Source organism: Eulemur rufifrons, chromosome 6 (assembly GCF_041146395.1).
Source record: "Eulemur rufifrons isolate Redbay chromosome 6, OSU_ERuf_1, whole genome shotgun sequence".
In the NCBI taxonomy this organism is placed as follows: Eukaryota; Metazoa; Chordata; class Mammalia; order Primates; family Lemuridae; genus Eulemur; species Eulemur rufifrons.
In genome coordinates this window covers 102,855,046-102,881,376 of record NC_090988.1, presented here as the reverse complement: position 1 = coordinate 102,881,376, position 26,331 = coordinate 102,855,046, and the positions used below count along the sequence as shown (strand labels likewise).

Genomic DNA, 26,331 nt, shown 5'->3' with positions numbered 1-26,331 from the left:
GCCGCAGCACGGCCACGCGCGGCAGCCCCTCCCTGGCCCCGGGCAGCCGCTCGGCCCCCACAGCCAGTGCCTGCTCACGATGGCCGGGGCTGCCGGCCCAGCGCGGTGACAGGCCCGGGGGGTGGCAGGGGCACTCCTTTATTTGCACTCTGCCGTTTGGCCTCCAGGCACCGTCTGTGGGGGGGGGGGTGTCTCCTTCCCAAAGCTCCGGGTGCTGCAGGGAGGGGGAGGAGAGGGCGGGAGCCTCGGGTGCTGCAGGGAGGGGGAGGAGAGGGCGGGAGCCTCGAGTCTCGGCACGTGCCGGCCCCTTGGCCTCTCTGGGCTCTATCCCGGGCTGTGTGATGGGGTTAAGGTCAAGGTCGCCTCTCCCAGGGCTGACGGTCGGCTAGAGGTGACGCTCCAAGGACAGTGCAGGCATAGTGGGGCCGACTTCAGGTGCTGCCCTCGCGGCTGGGGCCAGAGGCCGGCTCAGGGCTCGCTGCCTGGGACGCCCCACGGCCCTCTGTCCCTGCCCCGCCCTGGCCTGGGGCCGAGGGCACAGACCAAGGTCTGACGTGCTGGACACAGATCCTGGGCTGAGGAGACCCCCGTGGCCACTTTAGGGAGGGGACGCTGGCCATGCCGTGGGGAACAGGGACCGTGGGAAACAAAGATAGCCTCAGAACTGTGGACACCGTCACGGGAGGAGGGGCCACCAGGTCCCCGGAGCCCCCCGAGGTGGCTCAGCCCTGTGGGTGGCCCCGGGAGGTCCGGGGGTCTGTGGGCAGCAGAAGTCGCTCACTGGGTGGGGAGTCGGGGCCTGAGCCTGGGCTGCCTCTGCGCGTTGACCCTTAATGGAGGGGACGGACATGTGGCTCCACTGGTCCCACGGGTCTCGACCTCCACTGCTGGGTGCCCGGGGTCGGCCTCGGGGCTGCAGCCTGCAGACTTGCCTGTGGCCCTGTCACCCACAGCGTGCCCTGTGCTCTCCAACCAGGAGTGGCCAGGAGTGACGTCCTCGCTGCCATCTGCTCCTGTCTGAGGGGCTCTGGGCCCTCCCTCCCCCAGAGTCTCGGCCTTGCGTGGCCCAGAGGGACGTGCAGGCCCCGCTCTGGGTGGCGGCTTCTCGCCTGTAAGACACGGGAGAGGTGGATCAGAGGCTGCGAGTCTTCCTTCCAGTGAGATGCCGTGTGGCACCCCAGGACGCACCCAGGGAGGGGCCGCCCGTGGGCACAGCTCGGGAGCCACCCCCAGCCCGCTCTTCTAGTCCAGGCCTGAGGGTCGTGGTCAGAGATGCCGGGGCGGCCCGTGGGCTCCGGCCCTCCTGGACACGGACTCAGCTTTTGGGACGTGGCCCGGCCTCCGCAGCCAGCAGGCGGCTGGTGGTCTGGGCGGGACCTGCGGTCCTGGGGCGGAGGCCTGACTGGGGCGGGGCAGGCCCTGCTGGACCCTTCTACGCCAGGCGTGGCCTCTGCCCCAGAGGAAGTTCCCACGTGGCGCCTGCCAGGGCCAACTGTAGCAAAGGGGACGGAAGCAGCTGGGCGCAGAGCCACCGCGGGGTGAGGGAGACTCCGGCAGTGTGCGGGGACGCAGGCAAGGGCCTTGGCACCTGCCCCACCCCCGCGGCGGTGCCGGGGAGCAGGGCCCCTGAGCCCGGCCCAGTATCTGCCCTGTGCACCCTGCCCCCCAAACTGCCACCTCCCCGAGACCCCCCGCCGCTGCCCCCACAGCTCGGCACAGACACACACCTGGGCATCCCGTCACCGGTTCACTCACTCACTCATTCCCCACACTGGGGCTCACCCCGTGCCAGGGTGTTCTGGGCCCCGGGGGGCACAGGGAACACCCAGGCCACAGTCCCAGGCAGCAAGCCACGCAGATAAGCGGACAAGTACATGAAAGACCATTTCAGAGGGTGAGGCACCCTGAAAAATAGCAGCGGGGTACGTGGAGGAGAGACCAAGGGGGGGCACCCGTGCCCCTGGGAGCCGGGCCGGGGTCTCTGGGGAAGACAGGGAAGCTGAGATCTCAGGGGCAAGAAGCCAGCAGGAGGAGATCCCGGGAAGGGGCTCCTGGCTGGGCAGCAGAAGCAAAGGCACCAGGGCCTGTTGGGTTTTCTTGCCAGGGAGATAGGGAGCCAAGGAAGGTTGTAGGCAGGGAGGAGTATGAGCTGGTACTGGACTGGAGGTGGCTGCAGAGGGGCTGCTGCAGTCCCCTGGGTGTCCAGGAGATGGAGGAGGCCTTGCAGAGGGCCAGGGGCAGGACCAGAGTAGAGGAAGGACTGTGCCCCCACCCCACAGGCTCAGAGGGTCTGGGGAGACCCCTGCACTCTCCACGTAACCCCAGACACTGGCAGGACCCACAGTAGGGCCAGGCCCTGGGCTGGGGGGTGGGTGTGAGCTCAGGCTGGACCTCCAGGGCCCAGTGGACCCCTGTCCTTGCCCGGGGCCAGGGTCGGCCTCTCCCTCGCAAAACTGGGCCCTCAGGGTTGCAGGCCATGAGGGCTTGTAGGGCCCCTGCCCTGGAGCCCCGAATACCTGGAGCCGAGCTCTGGGCCTCTGACCCTGGGTCCTCCCTGCATTTACTGAGGCACCTGACGGCCGCTTGCCCTCCCAGGGCCGGGACAGCCACGCCAGGGACTAGGGGATGTGCCCAGCCAGCTCACAGGGGCTGCAGTGGTGTGATCCCGGAGCCCTCCTGCCTAGGGTGACGTCACCGCCTCCACCCCACGGTCCTCAGCCGCCAGCCAGCTCTGCCTGTGGTCCTGGGGCGCTCTCTGGTGGCCGACGGGCTAGACTAGCGGGGCCGCCGGAGTCCCCCAGAGTGGGCCACAGGGCAAGAGGCCGGAGGGCCCCGGTCTCTGGGGAAGGCGCATAGGGGAGCGCCGTCAGGCTCGGTCCCCTGGTGTGTCCCCCTCAACCTCCCGGAAGCTGGGCTGTTAGAATCCCCCTTTTACAGACCAAGAAACTGAGGCAGGGAGTGATTAAGGAGCCCAGGTGGAGTCCGGGAGGCACGCTCTGCCCCACAGGCACCCCGTCCTGCCCAGGTACGGGGCAGTCCTCACGCAGCACCCAGGGTGCTGGCTGCCGGCCCCGTCTGGCCCATGTTGTGTGGCTTTCCAGGACAGAGGACACACCGTGGGGACAGTCCACGGGACAGTGGGGCCCAGCGCCCTGGCGTGGGACATGTGCTCTGAGACAGCTGCCATTCCCACTTGCTAGGGAAACTGAGGCAGAGAACCCCGTCCAATCACATGTTAGAGTGTGACGCTAGCTGGACTGGGCCCAGGGCCTCAGGCCACCCTGCAGGCAGAGCCCAGGGTGGTGCAGCCCCCGCCCGCCTCCTCCCTGTCAGACAGGATGTGCCCGAGGGCCCTGGGGGCCGGTCAGGCCCGAGGAAGGGTTAGGCTCCTCGGCGGGGCCTTTGGGGACAGCAGGTCTGTGGGCCGCTCGGCCGAGAAGGTCGGTGGTGCCCTGTGTCTGCTCACGACCAGCTCCGTGGGGCTGGCCTTGGCCACCCAGGTGCTGGGCCTGCCGGGCGGGGAGGAGGAGGAGCCGAGGGCTGGGCTCACAGGCGCACCCTGCGGTGGCAGATGCTGTTCTGCTCCCAGGCTGGTGGCCGCACGTCAGGGTGCCTGAGAGAGGGTGCACAGGTAGGCCCCGCACCACTGCCAGCGCCTAGGACGTGCCCCCTCCTCCCCAGGGCGGGAAGGGCAGGGGGGCAGGAGGGGCTTGGACCAGGACCGCGCGGGAGAATCCTCCCTTCCCGGGGCTGTGCGGGGGCAGCCCCGACGTGGGTGAGGTGGCGGGTGAGGTGGGGCATTCCGGAAGGGGCTGCCTGGTGCTTGGGGAGGGTCTGTGCAGGAGGGAGCCTGGACAGGGCGGTGGGGCCGTGGGAGGGAACACGGGGACCCCAAGTCACTGCTGTGCCCTGTCACCCTCCGCCACCTGCGTTCTCAGGGGACCAGGGGTGCAAAGCTGACTTCACGCCTGCCACATGCAGGGACCTTTCCAGCACCTTCTCCCTGTTACGGCCCCTTTACCTGAATCTCAGGGATGAGGCAGGCCCAGGAATTCTGAGGGACCTGCCCAAAGTCACAGAGCTGGGGGGACGAGCTGGCCGGGACTCTGCCCGGGGGCCTCAATCAGCTCAGGCTGTTCTGTGATGGCCTCTGGCCGGCGGGGCCTTCGCTGCTGGGGCCCACGTGTCTGCCTCGGTTCTGCTTCTTGGGGACCTGGGATGGGATTCCGGCACACAGGACCCCCGCTGCCCCCAGCTCCCCCTCCCCTCTAGAGACGTGGTGGGGGGAGGGCAGAGACGACCAGGCACCTGCCATGCAAATCAGGCTGTTTGCATACCCTGGCCCCATTTGCCTGGCGCCTGGCACCTTTCCCCACCCCCGCCTGGGAACCGGGCTGTGCCCCAGGGAAGGTGAGGCTGCCCCTGCTGCCGCTCCTCTTCCAGGGGCCCAGGCCCACCCCCAGCCCCCAGGCGAGGAGACACGTCCAGCCACGTACCCCCTGCTGCAGGGCATGTGTGCAGATGCGGCAAGCGATGGCCCCACCGGGTGGAGGCATGACAGGGCCCTGGTGGCAGCGAGGGCCGAGCCGAGTGTGGGGCCCTCGGCCGCCACCCCACCCCCGCCCACACGGCAAGCACCGGCCCCCTCGGTGCCTGTTCTGCACTGAGCAGGGTCCCCTGGACGGTGGAGCCGTGTCCACCGGGAGCCTCGGAATGTGACCTTCTGCAGAAGCAGGGTCTTTGCAGATGTGATCTGTGGTGGCGGGCCCCGCTGGGCAGGCCCGGTGGCCGGTGTCCTCACGAGAAGAGGAAACAGACACACGTGAGGGAGGCCACATGGCAGCAGAGGCAGAGGCCACATGCCAAGGGACGCCTGGAGCCACCCAAGCCGGAGGAGGCAAGGAAGGGTGCTCCCGTGAGGAGTGGAGGGAGCACGGGCTGCCCACGCCTTGACTGTGGATCTCCGGCCTCCGCAGCTGTCTCTTTGCAGCCCCCGTTTGAGGTCCTTGGTCTCCGCAGCCTGGGGACACCAATGCTCTGCGTGTCCTGCCCTCCCCAGCCCCGAGCGCCAGCCAGGCTGGCCTGTAGTCACCAGCTTCCAATGCTCGAGCCACCTCCCGGGAGGCCACATTCAAATGCCGCCCTCTGCGGTGCGGCTGTGGGAGCGGGCAGGCGGCAGGATTTGCATCCCACCCGGCCAGCTCTCGGGCTCCCTGGGGCGGCCCCGCCTGCGGCCACACGGCCACACTGGACCTGCCCCGGGCCCCACGCAGGCGCACGCTTGCTGCCACGCCTGGCCGAAAACTGCACGCGTGTCCTGGGGCTGCTGGGACAAGTGGCCGTGCGCCGGGCATCTTGAGCCGACAGGAATCTATCCTCGCCCCGACCTGGAGGCTGAAGGGCCCCGTCCTGCCAGGGTGTGGGCGGGCCCGGCTCTCGCAGCTGTCGGAGGCCCCTCCCCGCCTCTCGTGCGTCCTTCTCCTGCCCTCACATCACCTTCCCTCTGCGTCTGTGTCTGTGTCCCAGTGTCCCCTTTTTATAAGGACAGCAGCCGTGGGGTCAGGGCCCACCCTACTCAGCAAGGCCTCGTCCTAACTGACGTCATAATCACGTCTGCAAAGACCCTGTTTCCAAAGAAGGTTGCAGGCACAGGTGCCAGGGGCTAGGACTTGGACATATTTTTGGGGGGACACCTTCTTTGCGGGACACAGTTACTGTGCTGGCTCCAGGGGCACCGTGGGGAGGGTGCTGGCTCAGACCCTGCCCCCAGGCAGCTCCCTGTCCTGCCCGAGGCACCCTGCCCCTTTCCCGTCCCCGCCCGTGTGCACAGGTGTGAACCTCTGTAGGAAACAAAGCGTTTTCCAAAGGACCCGTTCTCCTCTCAGGCAGGGCCGGTCTGTGGCCCGGCACTGCCCAGGGCGCCCGGGGGCAGTCTGGGCGTGAGAGGGCAGGGCACTGCCCAGGGGGCAGGGGAGCTAGCTCTGCGGAAGTGGGAGCTGCAGTGGCCCCAGGCGGACAGGGTGGCTGGGAGCCCGAGGGGCGCATCTTGCCTGAGCAGGCCCCGGGGGACCTCTGCCCGCAGGCCTGTGCCTGGGCACCTGGTTCTAGGCAGGAGGGCGGAGGACAGGCCCAGCCCCGGCAGGTTTTCAGAGGCACTGATCCGAGGGGGCAGGACGCGGCCGGGCACGGTCAGCGAGGCCGGTGCTGGGCAGCTGGGGGGCACCGGGTGTCGGGCCAGGGAGGGCTGGGGCCTGCGGGGCTGGGCTCCTCCTGCCACGGACAGCAGGGCTGAGACACCGACCGCAGGGGCGGTGGGAGGTGCTGTGGGCGGCCTCGTCTCTGCCACTTGCTGCAGCAGGAGCTCGTGGGAAGAGCTTGGCGGTGGCTCTGCGGCGAAGCTGCGTGTGCCGGGCGGGGCCTCCCCTCTCTGGGCGCCTGGGCCCACCTGGGCAAGGAGGGGTGGTCCCGCCCCTTCCTCTGCCTGTCTTTCGAGGCCCCTGCACCTGAGCTGGGAGCACCAGCCTCACCTTGTCACCTGCCCACCAGGCGTACCCAGGGTGACCTGGGGGCGGGTGGGCCGTGTGGCTGAAAGGCTATGAGTCCCCTGCTAAGTCTTTCGGGGTTTCCAGGACAACCCCCAGCAGAGCCTTCGGAGAAGAGTGGACGGGTGTGGTTGGCCCGAGGCGGCTGGGGTGGGGTAAGTAGTGGGACCAGGAGCCTGGACGTGACCCGGTCCTCGCTGGGAAGGGGCGGGACAGGCACTGCTGGGGTGGGGGGGGGCTGCCTAGAGGGACGGCCACTGGGGCAGAGACGCCCTCGTGGGGGTCCCCAACTCTCTGCCAACATGTCGGCTGCGGAGAGTGGCTCCCCTTCTGACGGCAGCCCCAGCCCCGCGCAGGGAGGAAGGTGGGGATTGGTTCTCCTGCCCTCAGGTTTGGCTGTGTCCCCGCAGAGAGGCCACCATGCAGGACACCCGGGACGCCTGTCCCGGCAGCCCCAGGGATGCTGCAGATGGGCAGGGGCCAGGCCTGTGCCGGGGCGAGATCGACTTCGGGGAGTCTGGGAAGAAGCGAGGCAAGGTAGGGGCGGCCCAGGCCCTGCGTGGTGTCCGGCGTGTGCACCCCGGAGCCCCTGGTGTCCCGGACGCTGAGCACCGTGTGCTGTCTCTCCCCGGGCTCTGCTCCCTCGGGCTGTGCTCAGAGCCCCTGGGCACATCCCCTGGACACGGCAGAAAGCAGAGCAGGAGCCTCTGGCGGCACCTCCTGCCCCTTACGAGTCCCCCGGGGAGGGCTGGGAGGCGCTGGGGTCAAAGGGCAAGCCAGGCCCCGAGAGGTGTTGGGACTGCCCAGGCCACACGGCAGGTCAAGGCAGGACCAGCCCAGTTCCAAAAGGTCCTGGGGGTGTCCCCCGCCTGCTGCCCGCACCCTGAGCCCCCGCCCTGCCCTGCAGTTCGTGAAGGTGCCGAGCAGCGTGGACCCCTCTGTGCTGTTCGACCTGCTGCTGACCAAGTGGCACCTGCCGGCCCCCAACCTGGTGGTGTCCCTGGTGGGTGAGGAGCGGCCCTTCGCCATGAAGTCCTGGCTGCGGGACGTGCTGCGCAAGGGGCTGGTGAAGGCGGCCCAGACCACGGGTGAGGCCCACCGTGCCCTGCTGGCTGCCCCCGCCGCAGTGGAAGCAGCTCTTGGGGACGCTGCGCGGCCTTCGCCGGGGGCACGGGCCGCCCTGCTGGGTCCCCGCCACCCTGTGGGCAGAGGCCTGGCCCTTCCTTAGAGCCACCCCGCCACTCGCGGGCCGCAGCGCCACCAGGGCCCATGGAGCCCTCGCCTCCCGCGCGGAGCGGTCTGGCCGGCCAGTCCCGGGGCTCGGCCTGTATCTGGGGCAGCCTCTGCCTGCAGAACGCCCCGTGGAAGGGTTTGGGGTTTCTGAGTCCGTTACCGCAGAAATGATCGTAGCACGATGAAAGGATTCTCCAACCAGACACGGGCTGAGGGCTTTGTCATTTGGAAAAACCAGTCTGGGATTCTGGTCCGGCTGTGACGGGATTTGTCCCGGGGGGAGCTGGCTCCTGGCACGTGCCCTTCCGGCCAGGCTGGGGCTGCCACTTCACCCCGCCCGGGGACCTGGGTTTGGGGTCCACCCAGTCCCAGCTGCTGTGTGGCCTGTGCGGGCGCCGCACCATCTCTGAGCCCTGGCTACCCCCGTGCCCAAGCCCTCGTCCCCGGTCACCGGCTGCTGACTGGCCTGGGGTCAGGGCCAGCTGGGCAAGACCCGGGGCCCTGGCTGGACGAGCGTCCCCTCCTGCCCCACAGGGGCCTGGATCCTGACCAGCGCCCTCCGCGTGGGCTCAGCCTGGCACGTCGGGCAGGCTGTGCGCGACCACTCGCTGGCCAGCACGTCCGCCAAGGTGCGTGTGGTCGCCATCGGCATCGCCCCTCTGGGCCGCGTCCTGCACCGCCGGCTCCTGGAGGACGCCCAGGTGAGCGTCTGGCTCTGCGCTGGGCCAGGTGGGCCTGGGAGGCGGGAAGGGCGGGGGCAGAGCAGCCCCTGCTCTCAGGGTTCAGGCCACAGGCTCGGGGGGCGTCCCAGGCATGGGCAGGGGGAGCACTGCGAGGACAGGCCTGAACACGTGGCCAGCAGGTGGCGGCCTTGCTCAGGAACCTGCGGGCGCAGCCCCGCGTGGTGACCTGGCCTGACCAGGGGCCCAGCCCGGCTTGGCCAGCGCCCCCAAGCTCTGCGCAGCCCGGGTCCCCCCCACGCCACGGCTGGGGGTCTGTCCAAGGCAGCCCTGCAGAGTCTGGAAGGAGGAGCTCCCGCCCAGCCCTGCCCCGACCAGGGAGGGCCCCCGCCCCAGCAGCTCGGGCCTCCCCCGTCCGAGGGGGGGAAACAGAGGCCTGGGCAGAAGCCCCGTGCAGGGCTCAGGCCTGTGTGCACGGCGTGGCGGGAGGGTCACACGGGGAGCCCAGCCCGGCTGCCTCCTGAGGGCTCGGCCTTGTCTCCCCGCTGGGCGCAGGAGGACACGCCCGTCCACTACCCCGCAGAGGACGGCGGCAGCAGCCAGGGCCCCCTCTGCTGCCTGGACAGCAACCTCTCCCACTTCATCCTGGTGGAGCCGGGGCCCCCCGGGCAGGGGGACGGGCTGACGGGGCTGCGGCTCCGCCTGGAGAAGCACATCTCGGAGCAGAGGACGGGCTACGGAGGTGAGGCCCCTGCCCCCCGCCCCTGCCTCGCGACCCAGGGAGGTGCAGGGACCCGGCGTGTGGGCGGGGGCGGGGGAGGGACCACCAGGGAGTGTGGGGAAGCCCCTCCCAGGCAGAAGGCCCCCGGCACACCTGCGCTTTGAGACCTGGGCCCCAGGAGCAGCAGCCGTCCAGGCAGGGGCCGCAGAGGGGGCACGGTGGGGGCGCAGTGGCCCCCGACAGGCAGCGACGTCCCCTCAAGTGGCAAAGCTCGTTTTCGCTGGGCTCCCCCCAGCCAGAGGCTCTGGGATCTGGGAAGCAAAAGGAGACCTGTGAGTTGCAGGAGGCTCGTTTCTTTCCGCGGGCCTCGAGGTACGCTGCCACCAGGGGGCAGCGTTGCCCGAGACACGGGCGCCGCCGCGGTCGGCCGCGAGTTCGAAAGCCGGATTTACTGAGAAAATACTGGTGTGCAAACAGTGTCTATAAACAGAACGCACGACGGTTTGTGTCAGTGACACTTACGAGCCAGGGAGAGCATCTATAAACAAAAGGTGCAACTCCTGAGGGCGCTTCCCAGACGAAACGTGTTAAGTCCGTCAACACGCAGGAGGACGACCGTTCTGCCCACCCCGCGGCCCAGGCTCCACCTTGGCCAGCCCTGGCGGACCCTCCAGATTCCACCAGGAGGCTCCTCTCAAAGCTGCCCCCGGAGGTCGGGTCCCCCCGGGGGGTTCTGCCGCCACTCTCGTTCCCTCGAGGACGACCAGGGCGGGTCCAGGCCTCTCGGGGGGGCTTTGCACACGGGACTCTCACTTCCAGCTTCCATCTGGGGGCAGCCTGCACCCCTCCTTTAGCTCTCAGCTTCGCTCAGAGCACCTCTCCGGTCTGGAGCAGCCCGGCCAGCAGAGCCGCCCGTGACGCCGGGACGCCCCCTCCACACAGTCCCTGCCACCCAGGGCGCGGCCGAGGGGCCGGGCGCCCCACTTCATTTGTGTCTAAATAGCCGTGTGCCGCCCTTGCCACAAGGCCATTGATGGGACAGCGCAGATGGGGAATTGAAGTCCTTACCCGCCCTGTGCCCGGGGGCTTGTCATAAGTGGCCTGTTGACCAGCCTCTGCCCAGAAACTGTGGCAGCTGGGGGCCCGGCCCCTGCCCACCCCCATCCCACTCGCCCTGAGCACCCGGGGGGACGTCACCGGCTGCTCTGTCCACAGGCACCGGCAGCATCGAGATCCCCGTCCTTTGCCTACTGGTCAACGGGGACCCCGGCGCCCTGGAGGTAGGGGCAGAGGAGCGAGGTGGGGGGCCTGGCGGGAGCCTCCTGGAGGGGGCGTGATGGGGTCGCCCGACACATGCGCCTGGAAGTCACCTGGGCTGACCGCAATCACTATCCCCTCCCCGCCCACGGCAGAGGGTTTCCCGGGCCGTGGAGCAGGCTGCGCCGTGGCTGATCCTGGCGGGCTCCGGGGGCGTGGCCGACGTGCTGGCCGCCCTAGTGAGCCAGCCCCACCCCCTGGTGCCCCAGGTGGCCGAGAAGCAGTTTAAGGAGAAGTTCCCCAGCGAGCGTTTCTCCTGGGAGGACATCGTGCACTGGACCAAGCTGGTACGCGCCGCAGACCGTCCCCTCCGTCCGCCTGGGGGGCGCTGCTGCCCCCGGGGTTCCTGCCGATGCAGCTGCCGGGCCCCCCTGCTCGCTCTTGCTTCGGGCTCTGCGGTGCGGGGGCCCCTCGGCAGCCAGCCCCCCGTCTGTGAGAGGCTCTGAGCCCACCCCGGGGAGGGGCTGGCACCGCTCGTCTGGGGCGGCTGCCCTGCGCCGGGGCGGCGTGGTGACCCTCGGGGCCTTCGCTCCGCGCAGCTGCAGAACATCACCTCGCACCCGCACCTGCTCACCGTGCACGACTTCGAGCAGGAGGGCTCCGAGGAGCTGGACACCGTCATCCTCAAGGCTCTGGTGAAAGGTGGGCGCAGAGCAGGGTTGTGGCACCTGGCGGCGTCTGTGCTCTGAGCCACCCGGGGTGTGGCAGCCTGGCGGCTGTTTCTGACGGGCGCCCGCGTGCGCTGTGCCCGGAAAGATGACGCACAAATTCGTGACATGTCCTGCATCTGGCAAATCTCATGATATATATTTTTTCACCATAATTTTAAAAGATTTTTAAAGTATTCAACCCAGTGGTTCTAGCGTGTTCGCAAGGCGGGCGACCGACACTGTCACCCAGTCCCAGAGCGTTCCCGTCACCGCAGAGAGCCCGTGCGGTTAGTGCCCCGCCACCCCCAACCCACTCTCCTCACCGGGTGTGCCGTCTGGGCGCGCCGGCCGCGGGGACTCGCACGACCGCACAGAGACGCGTCTCGCTGGCTCTGTGGCTCGTCCACGCTGCAGCCTGTGGCAGTGCCACGGTCCTGTCTTGAGGCCACGTGAGCCGTTGTGTGGACAGACTGGTTTATCTATGCGGCGCTGATGGAAACTGATCGGCATCTGCCGCCCTTTTACTGGAGGCAAACGCGTGCCGAGGCCGGCCAGTGGCAGCCGACACGGGCCCCGGCGGGGGCGGCAGGGCCTCTGGAGCGAGGCTGGGACTCCCCTGAGTGAGGGGCCCTCTGCGCTGCGGTGGTTCTGGCTTAGCGACCCCCAGGCAATGAGCCCCGGGGAGCCTGTGCAGGAAGCCCCTCGTGGTTTCCCACGAGTCCGGCTGGTCCCACGGCGCTCACGGTCGGTCGTGGAGTCTGAGGCCCAGGGGCTTCCCTCACGGGTCTGGTGAGGACAGCGGCCTCCACATCCAGTCCGTGCCTCATCGCGTGGCCCCGCAGTGCCCGGCCGTGGCCAGATGCCCTCTCCGAGGAGGAAACGTGACCAAACCCGCTTCCCCGAACCGTCCGTGGGAAGGGGCCCCAGGCCTGGGTGTTAGCTGGGGTCCCTTCCGTCACCACCAAGGGAGCTTCCCCATGTGGGAGCAGAGAGGCCGTCCCGCCCCCTTGACCCCTCCCGGCGGGGACTCGGCACCCACCCACAAAGCGGAGCCTCTCGCCAGCTCGCAGGGGTGCGGAGCTCCAGTCCTGCGTGTCAGCGGCTCCTCCCTCACCGCCCTGCCCGCTCTGCCCACAGCCTGCAAGAGCCACAGCCAGGAGGCACAGGACTACCTGGACGAGCTCAAGCTGGCCGTGGCCTGGGACCGCGTGGACATCGCCAAGAGCGAGATCTTCAATGGGGACGTGGAGTGGAAGGTGCCGCCCGACCCCATGTGCCCAGCCTGTGGCCGCCCCCGAGCCCTGCTGCGGCCAGCACCGGGCAGGGCCATGCTGAGGGCCGGGGCAGGCGGTGTCCCGAGGGCTGCTGGCTGCCTGCTCCGGCCCAGCTGTCCCGAGGGGGCGTGATGAGGCCACAGCACGCTGAGCTTCTGCGTCTCTCACTGGCCAGGCCGAGCGGGCGGGATCACCCTTGGGTGTGGGCCACCCCCAAAGCCTCAGGGAGTCACGGTGTCCTTGGTGCCCCCAGACTGTCGGGACCCACCTGTGCCCACCGCGACCCAGGGGCGCAGGCTGGGTGCCCGGGGAGCGGGGTCAGTGTGGCCCGGCCCTGGGCAGAGGCCCCCCCACCCCCTGCTCCCGCGGCCACCCGCTTCCCCACCAGCTCCGACCCACTGTCACTGTCCCCCCTTCCCTGGGGCGTCCCCCCCGGCTGTCCAGTCCCGTGACCTGGAGGAGGTGATGATGGACGCCCTGGTCAGCAACAAGCCTGAGTTCGTGCGGCTCTTCGTGGACAACGGGGCCGACGTGGCGGACTTCCTGACCTTCGGGCGGCTGCAGCAGCTGTACCGCTCCGTGGCGCCCAAGAGCCTGCTCTTCGACCTGCTGCAGCGCAAGCACGAGGAGGCGCGGCGCACGCTGGCCGGGCGGGGCGCGCAGCAGGCCCGGGAGCCGCCCGCCGGGCCGCCCGCCTTCTCCCTGCACGAGGTCTCCCGCGTGCTCAAGGACTTCCTGCGGGACGCCTGCCGCGGCCTCTACCAGGACGGCGGGCCGGGGGGCCGGAGGAAGGTGGTGAGTGGGGGCTGGGCGAGGGGCCGGGCGGGGGCCGCAGCTGGGGCCGACAGCCGTGTCCTCCAGGAGAGGCGTCCGGCCAAGCGGCCCACGGGCCAGAAGTGGCTGCCGGACCTCAGCCAGAGGAGCGAGCAGCCCTGGCGGGACCTGTTCCTGTGGGCCGTGCTGCAGAACCGCCACGAGATGGCCACCTACTTCTGGGCCATGGTGAGCGGCAGCCCTGGCCCCCCGTGGGGTGGGGGGAGGCCGGCAGCCCCTGAGACCCCGTCTCCTAGGGCCAGGAGGGCGTGGCAGCCGCTCTGGCTGCCTGTAAAATCCTCAAAGAGATGTCCCACCTGGAGCCGGAGGCCGAGGTGGCCCGGGCCATGCGTGAGGCCAAGTATGAGCAGCTGGCCCTCGGTGAGTGGACGCCCGGTGGCCAGGGCCGTGCAGCTGGGGGAAAAGGAGGTGAAGGGGCCAGACCAAGGGGCGGGGCTCCCCTCCAGGCCACCCGCCCCGCTGTGTGGCCCAGTGTGACCTCAGTGGTCCCTCTGTAGAATGGGTGGGGGGCCCTCAAACCCCGAGCGGGAGGAACGACTGGGCGCAGGGTGAGGAAGACGCAGCCCCGTGCTCTGCGCCCTGCTGGTGGGGACATTGGAGTGACGGAGCCTCCCGTGGTCCTGCGGGGGAGTGTGGCCCAGTGCTGCCGCAGGCCTGTCACCGGCCCGCAGTGCAGAGGCCTAGCTGCCCCTGGGGTGGGGACGGGCTCCAGGTGGAGGAGGGGGCGGGGGGCGCAGGGTGCCGGGCGAGCCCCATCAGCGGCAGGCCCCGCGGGCAGACCTGTTCTCCGAGTGCTACAGCAACAGCGAGGACCGCGCCTTCGCCCTGCTGGTGCGGCGCAACCGCTGCTGGAGCAGGACCACCTGCCTGCACCTGGCCACCGAGGCCGACACCAAGGCCTTCTTTGCCCATGATGGCGTGCAGGTGGGTGCTGGCCGCGCAGGGCCCCGTCGCCCTGGTCTGAACCCTCGGGGAGGGCCCCCAGGGGCGAGGCGGGCGGGCGATCAGGTCCCAGGCCCCCCTGGGCCAGTGAGATGCCCAGCTGACCGCCAGCCTGCAGGCTGTGGCTCCCCTGTGCCCGCCGTGTGGGGCAGGGGCGGGGCCTCCCCACCGGGCACCCTCGTCCTGCCCAGCCCGGCCTGCCCCTTAGCGAGGGCTCACGCCGCAGCGACACCCATCCTCCGGCGACTGTCTCCTCCGTGCCACCCTGCGCGGCAGCGGGGAGGGCTGGCAGGGGCACGTCTTCAGCTCACCTCGACGAGCAGCTGGCATTTGCCAGGCGCTGGGGAAGGGCATTCCTGGCGCAGGGCACAGCGTGGGCGAAGGTGGAGGTGGGAGGCCAGCAGGTGCGTCTCTGTCTCAGGCCTTCCTGACCAAGATCTGGTGGGGGGACATGGCCACGGGCACACCCATCCTGCGGCTGCTGGGCGCCTTCTTCTGCCCGCCCCTCATCTACACCAACCTCATCACCTTCAGGTAGGTCGGGCCTGGGCCCCGCGGGTACCGGTGGCCGCGTGTCTCTGGGACCCCCGAGTCCAGGATCCCCGTGGCCTTGCTGCCCACGGCCCATGTGTGCAGTTGGGCACTTTGGCCTCCGTCCTTCTCGGTGCATGGGACCACACGGGTGCCCCTGGGTGCCCTTCCTGCGGGCCCTGAGCGTCCCCTGTGCTTACAGAGAGGAGGCCCCTCTGCGGACTGGCCCGGGGGACCTGCAGGAGCTGGACAGCCTGGGCGCGGAGAAGAGCCTGCTCTGCGGCCCGGGCAGCCTGTGAGGGGCCCGAGGGGCTGGGCAGGGTGGCGGCTGGCGGGGGGTGGCCAGAGGTTGGACCCCGCTGGGGCGCCTGTTGGGTGCGGCCTCACCACTGCGGCCTCCTGCACGGCACAGGACGGAGGAGCTGGCGGAGGCGCCGAGGGCTCAGGGTGACCGAGGCCCGCACACGGCCTTCCTGCTCACGCGCTGGCGGAAGTTCTGGGGCGCTCCCGTGACCGTGTTTCTGGGGAATGTGGTCATGTACTTTGCCTTCCTCTTCCTGTTCACCTACGTCCTGCTGGTGGACTTCAGGCCGCCCCCGCAAGGGCCGTCGGGGGCTGAGGTCACCCTGTACTTCTGGGTCTTCACGCTGGTGCTGGAGGAGATCCGGCAGGTCAGGGGCCAGCCCAGCCCTGTTCCCTCTGCTCTGCAGCTCCAGGCTGGGGGTACTCAAGGGGCCCTGCCCTCTCGAGGCTGTGGCTCCTCATCTGCAGAACAAGAACAGCATCACCAGAGCCTTGATCCTGGTCACAGACTGAGCCCTGATCCCAGCCCTACTCTAGACTGAGCCCTGATCCCAGCCCCACTCCAGACTGAGCCCTGATCCCAGCCACACTCCAGACTGAGCCCTGATCCCAGCCCCACTCCAGACTGAGCCCTGATCCCAGCTCCACTCCAGACTGAGCCCTGATCCCAGCTCCAGACTAAGCATGACCATTGTCTCTCTAGTAAGAGTGTGAACCCTGACCTGTATCATAGCCCAAGTCCAGACACTGAACATAAACTAATCCTGGACCCTGGTCACAAAGAGCACTGACCTCAAGTTCAGATTAACCCCAGGTTTTGTCCCCAGATTTAGCCCTGGGATATATTCAGTTGACCCCCAGTCCTACTCAGAGCCTGGGTCCTGGTCACAGATGGAACCGGATCCCATGGCAGGCTGAGCACTGGTCCTCACAGACCCCAGGCGGGGCGGGCGGGGCTGTCCAGTGGGGTGGGCCCAGGCAGCGGCAGCAGAAGCGTCCGCCTCTCTGCCAGGGCTTCTTCACGGACGAGGACACACACTTGCTGAAGAAGTTCATGCTGTATGTGGAGGACAACTGGAACAAATGTGACATGGTGGCCATCTTCCTGTTCATCGTTGGCGTCACCTGCAGGTCTGTGGGGCCCGGAGGCCCTGTTCTCAGGAGGGCTGTGGGCAGGCGTCCAGATGAGGCCACTTGGAACCTCAGAGGTCTTGGCTCGGCCCTGGCATCTGCCCTTTGGCCCGAGCAGTCCTCCTCCCCTCTCTGGGCTCCAGCCGTCCCGTCCAGCCTGTTGTCCCCCTCAGGATGCTGCCCTCAGTGTTTGAGGCCGGCCGCTCGGTCCTGGCCATGGATTTCATGGTGTTCACGCTCCGGCTCATCCACATCTTTGCCATTCACAAGCAGCTGGGCCCCAAGATCATCATCGTGGAGCGCATGGTGAGCCCCCCTGTCCCCCCACTGTCCCCCACTGTCCACCTGGGTGGGTGCTGAGCCCCTCTGTCCCCCCACTGTCCCCCACTGTCCACCTGGGTGGGTGCTGAGCCCCTCTGTCCACCACTGTCCCCCCGGGTGGGTGGTGAGCCACCCACCAAGGGGCTGCTAACGGCCCTCTCCCTGCCCCGGCCCCATGGAGATGAAGGACGTCTTCTTCTTCCTCTTCTTCCTGAGCGTGTGGCTCGTGGCCTACGGCGTGACCACCCAGGCACTGCTGCACCCCCACGACAGCCGCCTGGAGTGGATCTTCCGCCGCGTGCTCTACCGGCCCTACCTGCAGATCTTCGGGCAGATCCCGCTGGACGAGATCGACGGTTCGCATCCGGCCGGGCGGGCGCGGGGTGGCAGGGACCGCCCAGGTGCAACCAAAGGGAGTCCGGTTTTTCCAAGTCCCTGGGTATGCAGCTCTCCAGAGGGGCCTGTCGGGGTCACAGGAGACCCCAGCCTGGAGCCGAGACAGGAGGAGTCCCTGAGGCCAGCTCAGACCCAGGGACAGGGTTAGCTCCGGGCACAGAGCCTCTGACCTCAGGAACCAGACACAGGAGACCTGGAGGCAGCTGGGGGTGGCCAAGGGCTCGGAGGCCTTGCTGGGGGTGACGTGGGGCAGGGCACGGGCAGGCGCTACAGGCACAGAGCAGGGGTATCGGGGAGACCGTCACCTGGTGTCTGGGCCCCTCTGGCCTGGCCTCAACCCGCCTACGAGGCCCTGTGTGGCTGAGGTGTCCCTGGCACCCACCCTCCTGAGGCCCGTCAGCTGCGAGGCCACCCTGCAGGCACCCTTGCTTCTTCTGGGGACCCACCCACCGTGCATGCGCTACCTGTGAGCCTCAGGTGCGTGGGCCTGTCTTGGCTGTGGGTGCCCCAAGCTGGCTGTGCCTGGTGAGGGCTGGTGGAGTCTCCAGGGACCTTTCACAAGTGGGTTTGGGGGCTCAGAACCACTAGGCCATGGAGGTGTCAGTGGTGACGGGGACCGGGCAGGCCCTGGGGTGGCTGGGATCCAGGGAGGTGCAGGAGAGGGCACCACCTCGGGGAAGGCGGGCCAGAGTGAGGGGCTCAGGGACGCTGGCCCCATGGGGTGCTCCCGGGGTGCACTAGGCTTGGTGGTGGCACAGAGCAGGGCCGCAGGGCCGTGCTGCTCTGTCTGACCCGATGTTCCTGGAGGAGCCGCAGGCCAGGCCAGGGCCGCGCTCCACTGCGACACACACCTGTGATGGGCTGACCACAGGACGGAAGCAAACACAGGCCCCAGGGGCCGGAGATGAGGGCATGGGGGAGGGGTGTGTCATCCGGGAATCCTCTCTTAATCGGAGTGGTCCCCATTTCCTTGGGCTGCTCCCTTACCCCCAGCGCCTGTGGTTTGGCCTTTGCGCATCAGTTTTCCAGGCCCTGCGCTCCCCCCCCCCCCTCCGCCCCTCCTCCCCTCACCGCATGGCCTCCAGCCAGGGCAGGGTTGAGGGGCCCCTTCCCAAGTGGCTGCATCTCTGGCCCGGCCAGCCCCAGCCGCTAGTGTGAGAGGACAGGCCTGGTCACAGCCCAGATCTCCCTGGAGGGCCTGCAGACTCTCCCAGGTCCCGCCTCAGCGAGGCGGTGGCCGGTCCTGCAGGGGAAAGCCAGTGGCCAGGGCCTGCTCCAGTCCTGTCCACGTCACCTCCCTTCCCTGGGCCCTTCTCTTTGAGTCCCCTGTGCTGCTGGGCACAGAGTCATTCACTAACACATGCCTGGGCTGAGAGGGAAACTGAGGCTCAGGCGGCTCCCCCACAGCCTGAGGGTCCCTTGGGGTCCAGGGCAGCCCCTACCCTCCCGCTCTGCACACGTGCCACACTGGAGCTTGTTCTCCTGGGCTCAGGACCCAGGGACAGTTTAATTTCCACCCTGGCTTGGTGCCGCCTTCTCAAATCACAGAGTGGGGAGGGCTCGGGGGTCTCGTTACCTCGGAGCCGCTTTTATCAGACACACAGATTTACAGCTGCGCAGACACGCTCTCCAGGCTGGCCCCGGCCCACCTCTCCAGGCGCACGGGCTGGGGGCTGCAGGGCGGTGGCAGGTCGGGACCTGCGCACCCCTCCCCCATGCACACTCGGTAACTGGCTCGGGAGAAGCAGGCGGGGACTCGCCCCGGGGAGGGAGGCACAGACACGTGGAAACGGGCCCAGAAGCCTGACACTCATGCAGAGGCAGGAACACGGGTACACTCGGTGGACCTCGAGAGACAGAGACCCGGGGGCAGGCGCAGAAACACGCTCGAAAGTGCACGTGTGCACTGCTGTGCTCACATGCAGAGACACGCACACACGTGCACCCACACGTGGACATGCACATGCACACACAGACACACCCACACGCACGCTGGCGCACAGTCTGCGGAGGGCGGGGAAGTGGAGCTCCCTTTGGATGAAGCGAGGAATCGTAGCGGGGTGGAGGAGCGCTCTGGCGTCCGGCCTCTGCCCTGTGCACCCAGGGCCACCAGGGTCTGCACACTCACCCCGACTTCCAGATGCTCTGAGGGGCTGGAGTGGTGATCCGTGGGCCCCCCAGGGTGTCCCTGCCCAGGGTCGAGGGAGCTTAGCCTGTGGGCTCCCAGGCCACGCAGCCTGGAGAATGCCCTTCAGACTGGAGTGGGTCAGTGCAGGCTCTGTGCCCTCCAGGCCTACTGGCAGCCCTGTCCAGGGCTTGCTGGCTTAATATGCTTTGGAAACTTGTCAGACTTACCCCCAGCTTGGAGTCTGTGACAGGCATTAGCTCTGTAAAGGTTCTGATAAGTCCTGTAGTAAGGACACCTTCTCCCCTCCCAGCTCTCCCTAAACCTGCTTGACAGCAGAGCCCCTTGTTGGGGGTCGGTGGGGTGTTAATCCATGCAACAGCCAGCAGAAACTGTGTCCCATGAGTCCTCCTTCCCCCACCTTCCATCCTCCAAAGGGTCTTGGCTGTGACCCAGGTCCTGGTGGAAGCCCAGCAGCGGGAGGAGAGGTAGCCCTGTGCTGGGTGGACCACCCGTCTGGTTCTCCAGGACCGGCGCGTCCCATGATGGGGCTTTCAGGGCTAGAGCCCAGATGATCCCGGGTAACTCAGGACAGCAGCCCACGCAGCCACGGCCCCTGTGCCCTGGCTGGCCCAGACCCCGGGACCAAGCTCTGGGGTCTCGGCGTGTGCCTGAGGCTGCCCGGGCGCTGCCCCTGGCCGCGGCCCCACCGGCCCCACCGGCCCCACCGGCCCCACGGGCCCCACCGACCCCACGGGCCCCACCGGCCCCACCGGCCCCACCGGCCCCACCGGCCCCACCGGCCCCACGGGCCCCTTGCCTTTCAGAAGCCCGCGTGAACTGCTCCGCGCACCCGCTGCTGCTGCAGCGCTCGCCCTCCTGCCCCAACCTCTACGCCAACTGGCTGGTCATCCTGCTGCTCGTCACCTTCCTGCTGGTCACCAACGTGCTGCTCATGAACCTGCTCATCGCCATGTTCAGGTGCCCCTCGGCCCAGGCGCGTTCCGCCCGCCCGCCCGGAGTGCATGCCGGGTGCCCGGGCCCCGGAGGCGGAGCGGCCAGGCGCTGCCAGGCTTTGCTTGCCCAAGCCCGCGACTCCGTGGGCCGCCTTCCCTGCTCCCAGAAAGCAGGGCCTGGGTCTTTGCGGCGGGGGTGGGGGGACTGGGTGGTGTCAGGAACCCTGGCCTTGCCCGGGAGAGCAGGGGTGTGGGGGGAGGGGGACAGCGGAAGACCCGGATGAGTGGACCCTGAGACACAGCCCCGAGGCCATCACAGAAGCGGGTGCTGGGCCCTGGCTTCTGAAAGGGCCCCCCAGCACTCAGGGGCAGGAGGGGCTGGTGGGGGGGCCAGGTAGGTGAGGGGCCTGGCCGTGTGTCCCCACAGCTACACGTTCCAGGTGGTGCAGGGCAACGCGGACATGTTCTGGAAGTTCCAGCGCTACCACCTGATCGTGGAGTACCACGAGCGCCCCGCCCTGGCCCCGCCCTTCATCCTGCTCAGCCACCTGAGCCTGGCCCTGCGCAGGGCCGTCAGGAAGGCGGAGCACAAGCGGGAGCACCTGGGTGAGGCGGGCGGCTGGGTGAGCCCACCCCGGGGTGCGAGTGGTCAGCAGAGGCCTGGGCTGGGCTCCTTCCAGGCTGACCCAAGCCCCAGGCCCGGGCCCAGGGCCGCGGAGAGGCTCCCCGCAGCCTGCATGTCCCTGTGGGACCTGCCCTTGCCCTGCCATCCCCTGCCCCCGCCCAAGGCCAGGCCTGGCTCTGCCACTGAGGCCCACGTGGCCCCGGCAAAGCTTGCTGCCCTGCCTTCCTAGAGCGAGACCTGCCAGACCCCCTGGACCAGCAGATCGTCACCTGGGAGACGGTTCAGAAGGAAAACTTCCTGAGCAAGGTGGAGAAGAGGCGGCGCGACAGCGAGGGGGAGGTGCTGCGGAAAACGGCCCACAGGTGCGGGCGAGGGCTGTGGCAGGTGACACCGCTGAGGCGCCTCTGCCCACGGGGCTGCCCAGAGATGCAAAGGCTGGCCCTGGCCTGGGGCCGAGGCCTGGACACACGCCCTGGCTGCTCGCGGCCCTGAGCCGTGGTGCCGGTGCCAACCTTGCTGTCGGGTGCTATGGAGGTGACAGGAGAGCCTGATCCCTAGGGGACCTGGGGGACCTCTGCCATGATCACTGGAGGGGTGTTCCCTGGGGCCAGCGACAGAGGATCTGAGCTGGGGAACTGAGGCTGAGAGGGGAGGGCTCCGCTGGGGACCTGCCTGCCCTGTAGTTGGGGACTTGGGCACTAACCGTGAGTCCTCCCTGCTGTGGGTGTCAGGAGTGACACTGGCCCCCTCCTCCCTTCTCTCTGGCCCCAGTGGTCCATTCCCCACCCTCGCTTCAGGGTGCCTGTCCTGTCCTGCCTGGGGTGGGGACCAGCCTGCCCTGTGTCCCCCTCGCTGGACGGTGTGACCCAGGCGGGGAGGGTGCAGAAGCGCTCAGTATTATAGACCGGGCCGTGCCCTGGGCTCCCCACACGTGGAGCGCCACGTGGCGGTCAGCAGCCTGCCCTCTGCCTCTGTCACAGAGTGGACTTCATCGCCAAGTACCTCGGGGGGCTGAGAGAGCAAGACAAGCGGATCAAGTCTCTGGAATCGCAGGCAAGTGACGGCGAGGCCACGAGCTCCTCTCCCCATCCCGGGAGGCAGCTCCGCGGAGCCCAGGGGGCCTGTCCGCAGCCCACAGCCCACAGCCCCCAGCCCCGCGCCCAGACACGAGCTGCGGAGCACGCCAGGGCCTGGGGGGAGCGGGCACCCCTGTGGGTGGGCCCTGGGGAGAGGGCCAGTCGGCACCTGGGCCTGTCCCCGCTCCAAGTCACGAGACCGCAGCCCGCCCCAGAGGGTCTCACATCCCAGTTCCCTCACTGCCCACCCTGCACACAGCACGCCAGCACCTCGCGTCCCCCAGCCCCTTCCTGTGAGCCGCAGCCCCCAGAGGGAGGGTCACAGGGCAGCAGCCTTGGCAGGGGTGGGGACAGGCGGAGGGTGCCTGTCCCCTGCTGTCCTGGGAACCCTGGACACTTCGCCCTCTTCCAGGTCAACTACTGCACCATGCTCCTGTCCTCCATGGCTGACTCGCTGGCCCAGGGCGGCGTCCCCCGGAGTAAGCTCGTCTGGGGAGCGTGGGCTGAGGGGGGGCACGGGCAGCGCACCCCACAGGCAGCTGGTCATGCCTCGTGCCCTGCGGCCCTCCCCTTCCCCGGGGCCTGGGGGTCTCTGGTGGCCTTGGCGGGTCCTGTCCCTCGGGAAAGTGCAGGTGCCCTCTGATGAGGCCCGGGCCTCGGCCAGGGCGCGAGGGCCTGGCTCACCCAGATTCTGGAGACTCCGCCTGCGCGGGCCCTTCTGGGCCGCCCCCTCAGCAGGCAGGACCCCCTTGGCCCTAACAGGGCACACCCCTGCCCCCAGGGCTCAGAGGCCTGGCCTGCTTTAGGCTGCCCAGTCGTCCCCCCTCTGAGGGCCACCATGCCCTGGTCCTCGCCTCTGAGCAGGGGCCTTCCTTCCTACCAGGCTCTCAGAACTGTGGCGGCGGGAGCCGGCAGGCCACTGCTGACCACAGAGGGGGCCCTGGCGGCAGGGAGCACCCGCAGCCTGGCCAGCCACCCTCGGGCCCCTGAGCTGCTTGGCCTGCTGCGTGCAGGGCCCACTGCTCAGCTGTCACCCTAGGCCTCACGGACGTGCTGACCTTCGCCCACCTCCCGCGGAGCCCAGGGGGCGGTGGTCCTCATGGCTCCACTACAGGCCAGCCCTTCCCGGACATCTGACCCCACAAAAAGGAACCTCTCCTTGTCCTGACACCTTCCCAGGGACCCCCGGGAAGCACAGCCGTGTCCTGGGACAGTGTCCCTGCCAGCAGGAAACCTGTGCCCCCGGCCCCCATCCGGGCACCACCCTGGGAGCTGCCTGGGGGCCCACACCGCCCCCCCCACTCGTGTTACCTGATAAGAAACAAATCTTGTTTTGAAACGCTAGTGGTTAGAATTTCTGCCTTTTAAGACCCCGTCCCCCGGCACTCGGCAGACGGGCTCCAGAGGGTGTCTGTCCTGCCACGCCCACCCCTTCCCCATGGCTGGCAGAGCACACGCTCGTGTGCCCACCCTGGGCGACAGCCCAGAACGGCCCTGCCAGGGGCTGCCTCGTTCCCAATGGGGCCTGTGGGACACAGCACCGTGCCTGGCCCAGGTCAAACTAGACCCCGGGGGCCGAGGTGTGTATGTCACCAAGCACCAGCAAACACTCAGGAGCAGGGACGTCCCCGCCAGGCCCCTCCCTGGCCACCTGCTCCCACGCAGGCTCTCCTGGCCAGACCCGACCTCTGCCCCCCACCCTGTCTGTGGCTGGCACCAGGCTGGGGGCAGATTCTGCACCCACCCAGGCCCCCTAAGGACACTGCTGGACATCCACGGTGTTGAGCTGCTAGCCCTGGAGGGGACAGGCCTCCTACCTCTTGCTGTCACATTAGTCCCTCCAGGAAACGTGCTGGGGAGGAGTGCGGGTGCTAGCGGACACCCGGGCACCCCAAGCCTAGGTCGGAGGATCACGTGGAGGGACGGAGGGACGGAGCGACCGGGCGAGGCGGAGAGAGCAGGCCCCAGCTGCAGAGGGCTGGGCCGACAAACACGAAACCCGAGGAAGCCCTGAAACGTTTATTGTGCCTCCGTGGACAGCAACGGTTCCCAGTGCCCCCGGCCCACACCCCCATGGGCCCCAGCAAGTCTCTGCTCCAGTGGAGCCGGGTTCCCAGAGCCCCTGCCAGGGCTGTTGCCACCACCTACAGGCTGCCCTGGGCTTCCGTCCACTCCAGCTGGGCAGTGGCCTGGGGGCCCTCTGAAGCCAGCCGTGCAGGCAGCCTGGCCGGGAAGGCAGGACAACCGCAGAGGCCAGTGTCTGTGCTCTTAGATCTCAGCACCTGGGCCCTCGGGGCTGCTGCCCTTGCTCCGGAAATGGTCTCTACTCCGCTTCTTGCTGCCATGGAAACCAACAGTCTCCACCAGCGGGGGGGAACCTGGTGCGGACCCACTGTGGACAGCCCCTGACAGTGGTCTCACTTCCTGTAGGCCCCCAAGGGGGCTGTTCCACTCCTCGGCCTCAGGGCTCCCGGGCCTGGCCAGGTGTGCCAGCTCCACAGGGCCCTCCCCACCGGCAGTGCCAGGGCCCCTGCCTGGCTCTGCCCCCTTCCTCAGGACCCTCTTCCTCTCGGGTCTGGCCTCGCCACCTCGGGCAGGTTTGGTGAAGACGACTCTCCCCTCCCCGCAGCTGGAAGGGTCCTGGTTGAAGGAGGGCACGAAGTGAGTGGGGACAGCAAGGCTCCGGGAGCCCAGGAACGCCAGGGCAGCCGCCTGATTGTCCTGCTCGCTGGCCTCAGCCACATCCCCCAGGCTGTACTTGGTCCAGCGCTCAGGGTGCGCCACGTAATCGGGGACAGGGGGCACCCTCGAGGGGGCAGGGCTCCGAGGAGCCCTGCGCAGGCCTTCCACTGAAGGCTGGCTCGAGGGTGCCAGGGGCTGCGGGAAACTCCTGTTGTCACTCACGCTGGTGTGGGCCAGAGAGGCTGGAGCCCGCCTGGCTGCCCCCTCCAGGCAGTCAAAGATATCGTGGCTCCGCTGGGAGAAAGTGGAGCTCATGCCTCGCAGATGGAACGGCTGCACCGCGGCCATGGGCGGCAGGGGGGGCTCGTCGGGGTCTGAATCCTCCCGGGCCTCCCCAGGCAGCGCCCCCGGGGACAGCACCTCCACCTCAGTGCCACCGGGCAAGCTGAGATCAGAGTCCGAGTCACTGAGGGAGGCTGCGTCAGAAGGCAGGGTGTCGTACTCTGTCCCTTGCTTGCCCTCCAAGCCAGGGGATGGCTCTCCTGTCCCTGCCTCAGCCATGTGTGCCTGAGGCCACACCGCACCTAGATCAAAACAGAAGTTTGTTTCAGAGCAGAGAGCGGTACTGAACAAGTTCCCCTGCAGATCCCCCACCCCGGCAGTGGCAGGCGGATCAGCAGAAAGGTGTCCTACAAAGGGTTAGGGCCCCACCCTCACCTTCCCAAAACCCTCCTCTCTCACCTCCGCATCTGCTGGGCGGGCACCTGTGGTGGACGCTGGAGTGCTGGCTGGACAGCTGGGTGGGCGAGGCCCTGACGAAGGTCCTCAGTGGCAAAGGCGTGATTGTCTCAGTCCCAGGAGTCCTCCAGGTAGGGCTCTGTTCGGCTGTCCAACTGTAGCTGGGTGGGGGTGGGGGGAGGGGAGAACCAGCCGTCAGACCAGAGAATCAACGAGCGAAAGAGGCACCAGGACCCAAGTGACCCAAGTCTGGGTTATGGATCCCCCAACACAGGCCAGGAACAAGGGCAGGGACTTTTGACTCGTTACCTCATTTACCACGACAAGCCTCCCAGGTAGGTTCGGAGCGATTAAGTGGCCAGCCACGGCTCACACCCAGGGCCCAGAACTGCCTCTGTGCTACGCTACCGTCGTTTACAAGCTGCTGGCTAAGCATGGTGTGCAATGAGCGCTCCACAGAGACCCGCCCTCCCGGTCCGTGGGGAGGAGGTGGGCTCCTGTTTGCAGCGAGATCCCTGGGAGCTCCCGAGAGATCCGCAGCCAAGTCCTTGGCATCTGAGAGTCAACCTCTCAGCAAGGTGGGGTGCCCACGGTCACCTGGAGCAGCCCTGCCGGGCAGAGGCAAGCCCCCGCAGCTCCTGGGGCACAGTCCTTTCTCCTGTGACACTCAACACACTCCTGGCCTTCTCCAGCCGTGCAGACGAGCGCTGCTGCGGGCCCCCACCGAGTTGTCGAGTGACACCGGTGCCCCGAGCTTGCTTCCAGGCTCCCAGGACGGCCCGGCCGCAGCCCTCAGCCACCGGTCCCCCGGCTCCTCCTCGCCGGGCTTCCCTGCCCAGGGAGCCACGAGCAAGGATGCGGCCGGCACCCAGCGCCCCACCAGGTCGGACACCAGCAGGATCTCAATTCCTGCCGGCGCGACTCTCCTCAGCGAAGGGCCGCCCGCACGCCCCCGCTGTGTGCCAACCGCCCAGGTCATGCCGCCGCCGGACTCCGCGCCAGGCCGCGCTCGGACGGCCTCGGGGGCGTAGGCCCGGCCGCTCCGCCCGGCTGTCCGTCCGCGCCGGGAGGCGGGGCCGAGTCTTCCTCTCGCCGGGGCGGAGCGGGGCGGGCGACCTCCCGGGGCCCTCTGCGCCGCCCACCCCCACGCACCTGCCGCCGCCGCCGCCGCCCGTCTGGCACAGCCCGCTCCCGCGCCAGGAGCCATACGACCCACGCGGCACGGCGCACGCGCGCGGCCCGCCCCGGAAGCGG

At 68.6% G+C, this 26,331-nt stretch overlaps 2 protein-coding genes across 3 annotated transcripts; one reads left to right on the top strand and one right to left on the bottom strand.

The window, feature by feature from the left end:
• The first annotated feature begins 6,962 nt into the window (after window positions 1–6,962).
• Window positions 6,963–22,923, top strand: TRPM5 (transient receptor potential cation channel subfamily M member 5). Its single transcript, XM_069471825.1, has 24 exons — window positions 6,963–7,079; window positions 7,450–7,630; window positions 8,310–8,476; window positions 9,011–9,197; window positions 10,392–10,456; window positions 10,589–10,780; window positions 11,033–11,135; window positions 12,281–12,399; window positions 12,862–13,212; window positions 13,279–13,419; window positions 13,488–13,611; window positions 14,030–14,175; window positions 14,615–14,727; window positions 14,927–15,019; window positions 15,137–15,395; window positions 16,040–16,158; window positions 16,332–16,464; window positions 16,661–16,835; window positions 19,828–19,981; window positions 20,384–20,562; window positions 20,811–20,943; window positions 21,562–21,634; window positions 22,070–22,136; window positions 22,541–22,923. The coding sequence occupies exons 1-24, from the start codon at window positions 6,963–6,965 to the stop codon at window positions 22,645–22,647; spliced, it is 3,498 nt and encodes a 1,165-aa protein (XP_069327926.1). The 3' UTR covers window positions 22,648–22,923.
• A 747-nt stretch (window positions 22,924–23,670) lies between these two features.
• Window positions 23,671–26,331, bottom strand: TSSC4 (tumor suppressing subtransferable candidate 4). 2 transcript variants are annotated; one of them, XM_069470404.1, is made up of 3 exons: window positions 25,387–26,331; window positions 25,081–25,238; window positions 23,671–24,923 (listed from the first exon to the last, which is right to left on the bottom strand). In XM_069470404.1, the coding sequence occupies exons 1-3, from the start codon at window positions 25,389–25,391 to the stop codon at window positions 23,926–23,928; spliced, it is 1,161 nt and encodes a 386-aa protein (XP_069326505.1). In that variant the 5' UTR covers window positions 25,392–26,331; the 3' UTR covers window positions 23,671–23,925. The 2 variants fall into 2 exon arrangements, with proteins under 2 accessions (XP_069326505.1, XP_069326506.1); XM_069470405.1 differs by having other exon boundaries at window positions 25,675–25,964.

Bases quoted from the DNA above. Each gene is read 5' to 3' on its own strand.
- TRPM5 (XM_069471825.1), top strand. From the start codon at position 6,963: ATGCAGGACACCCGGGACGCCTGTCCCGGCAGCCCCAGGGATGCTGCA. The intron at 7,631-8,309 runs GTGAGGCCCACC...CCTGCCCCACAG, and splicing joins GAAGGCGGCCCAGACCACGG to GGGCCTGGATCCTGACCAGC. The intron at 16,836-19,827 runs GTTCGCATCCGG...CTTGCCTTTCAG, and splicing joins CCCGCTGGACGAGATCGACG to AAGCCCGCGTGAACTGCTCC.
- TSSC4 (XM_069470404.1), bottom strand. The intron at 24,924-25,080 runs GTGAGAGAGGAG...GTTTTGATCTAG, and splicing joins CCCGCCCAGCAGATGCGGAG to GTGCGGTGTGGCCTCAGGCA.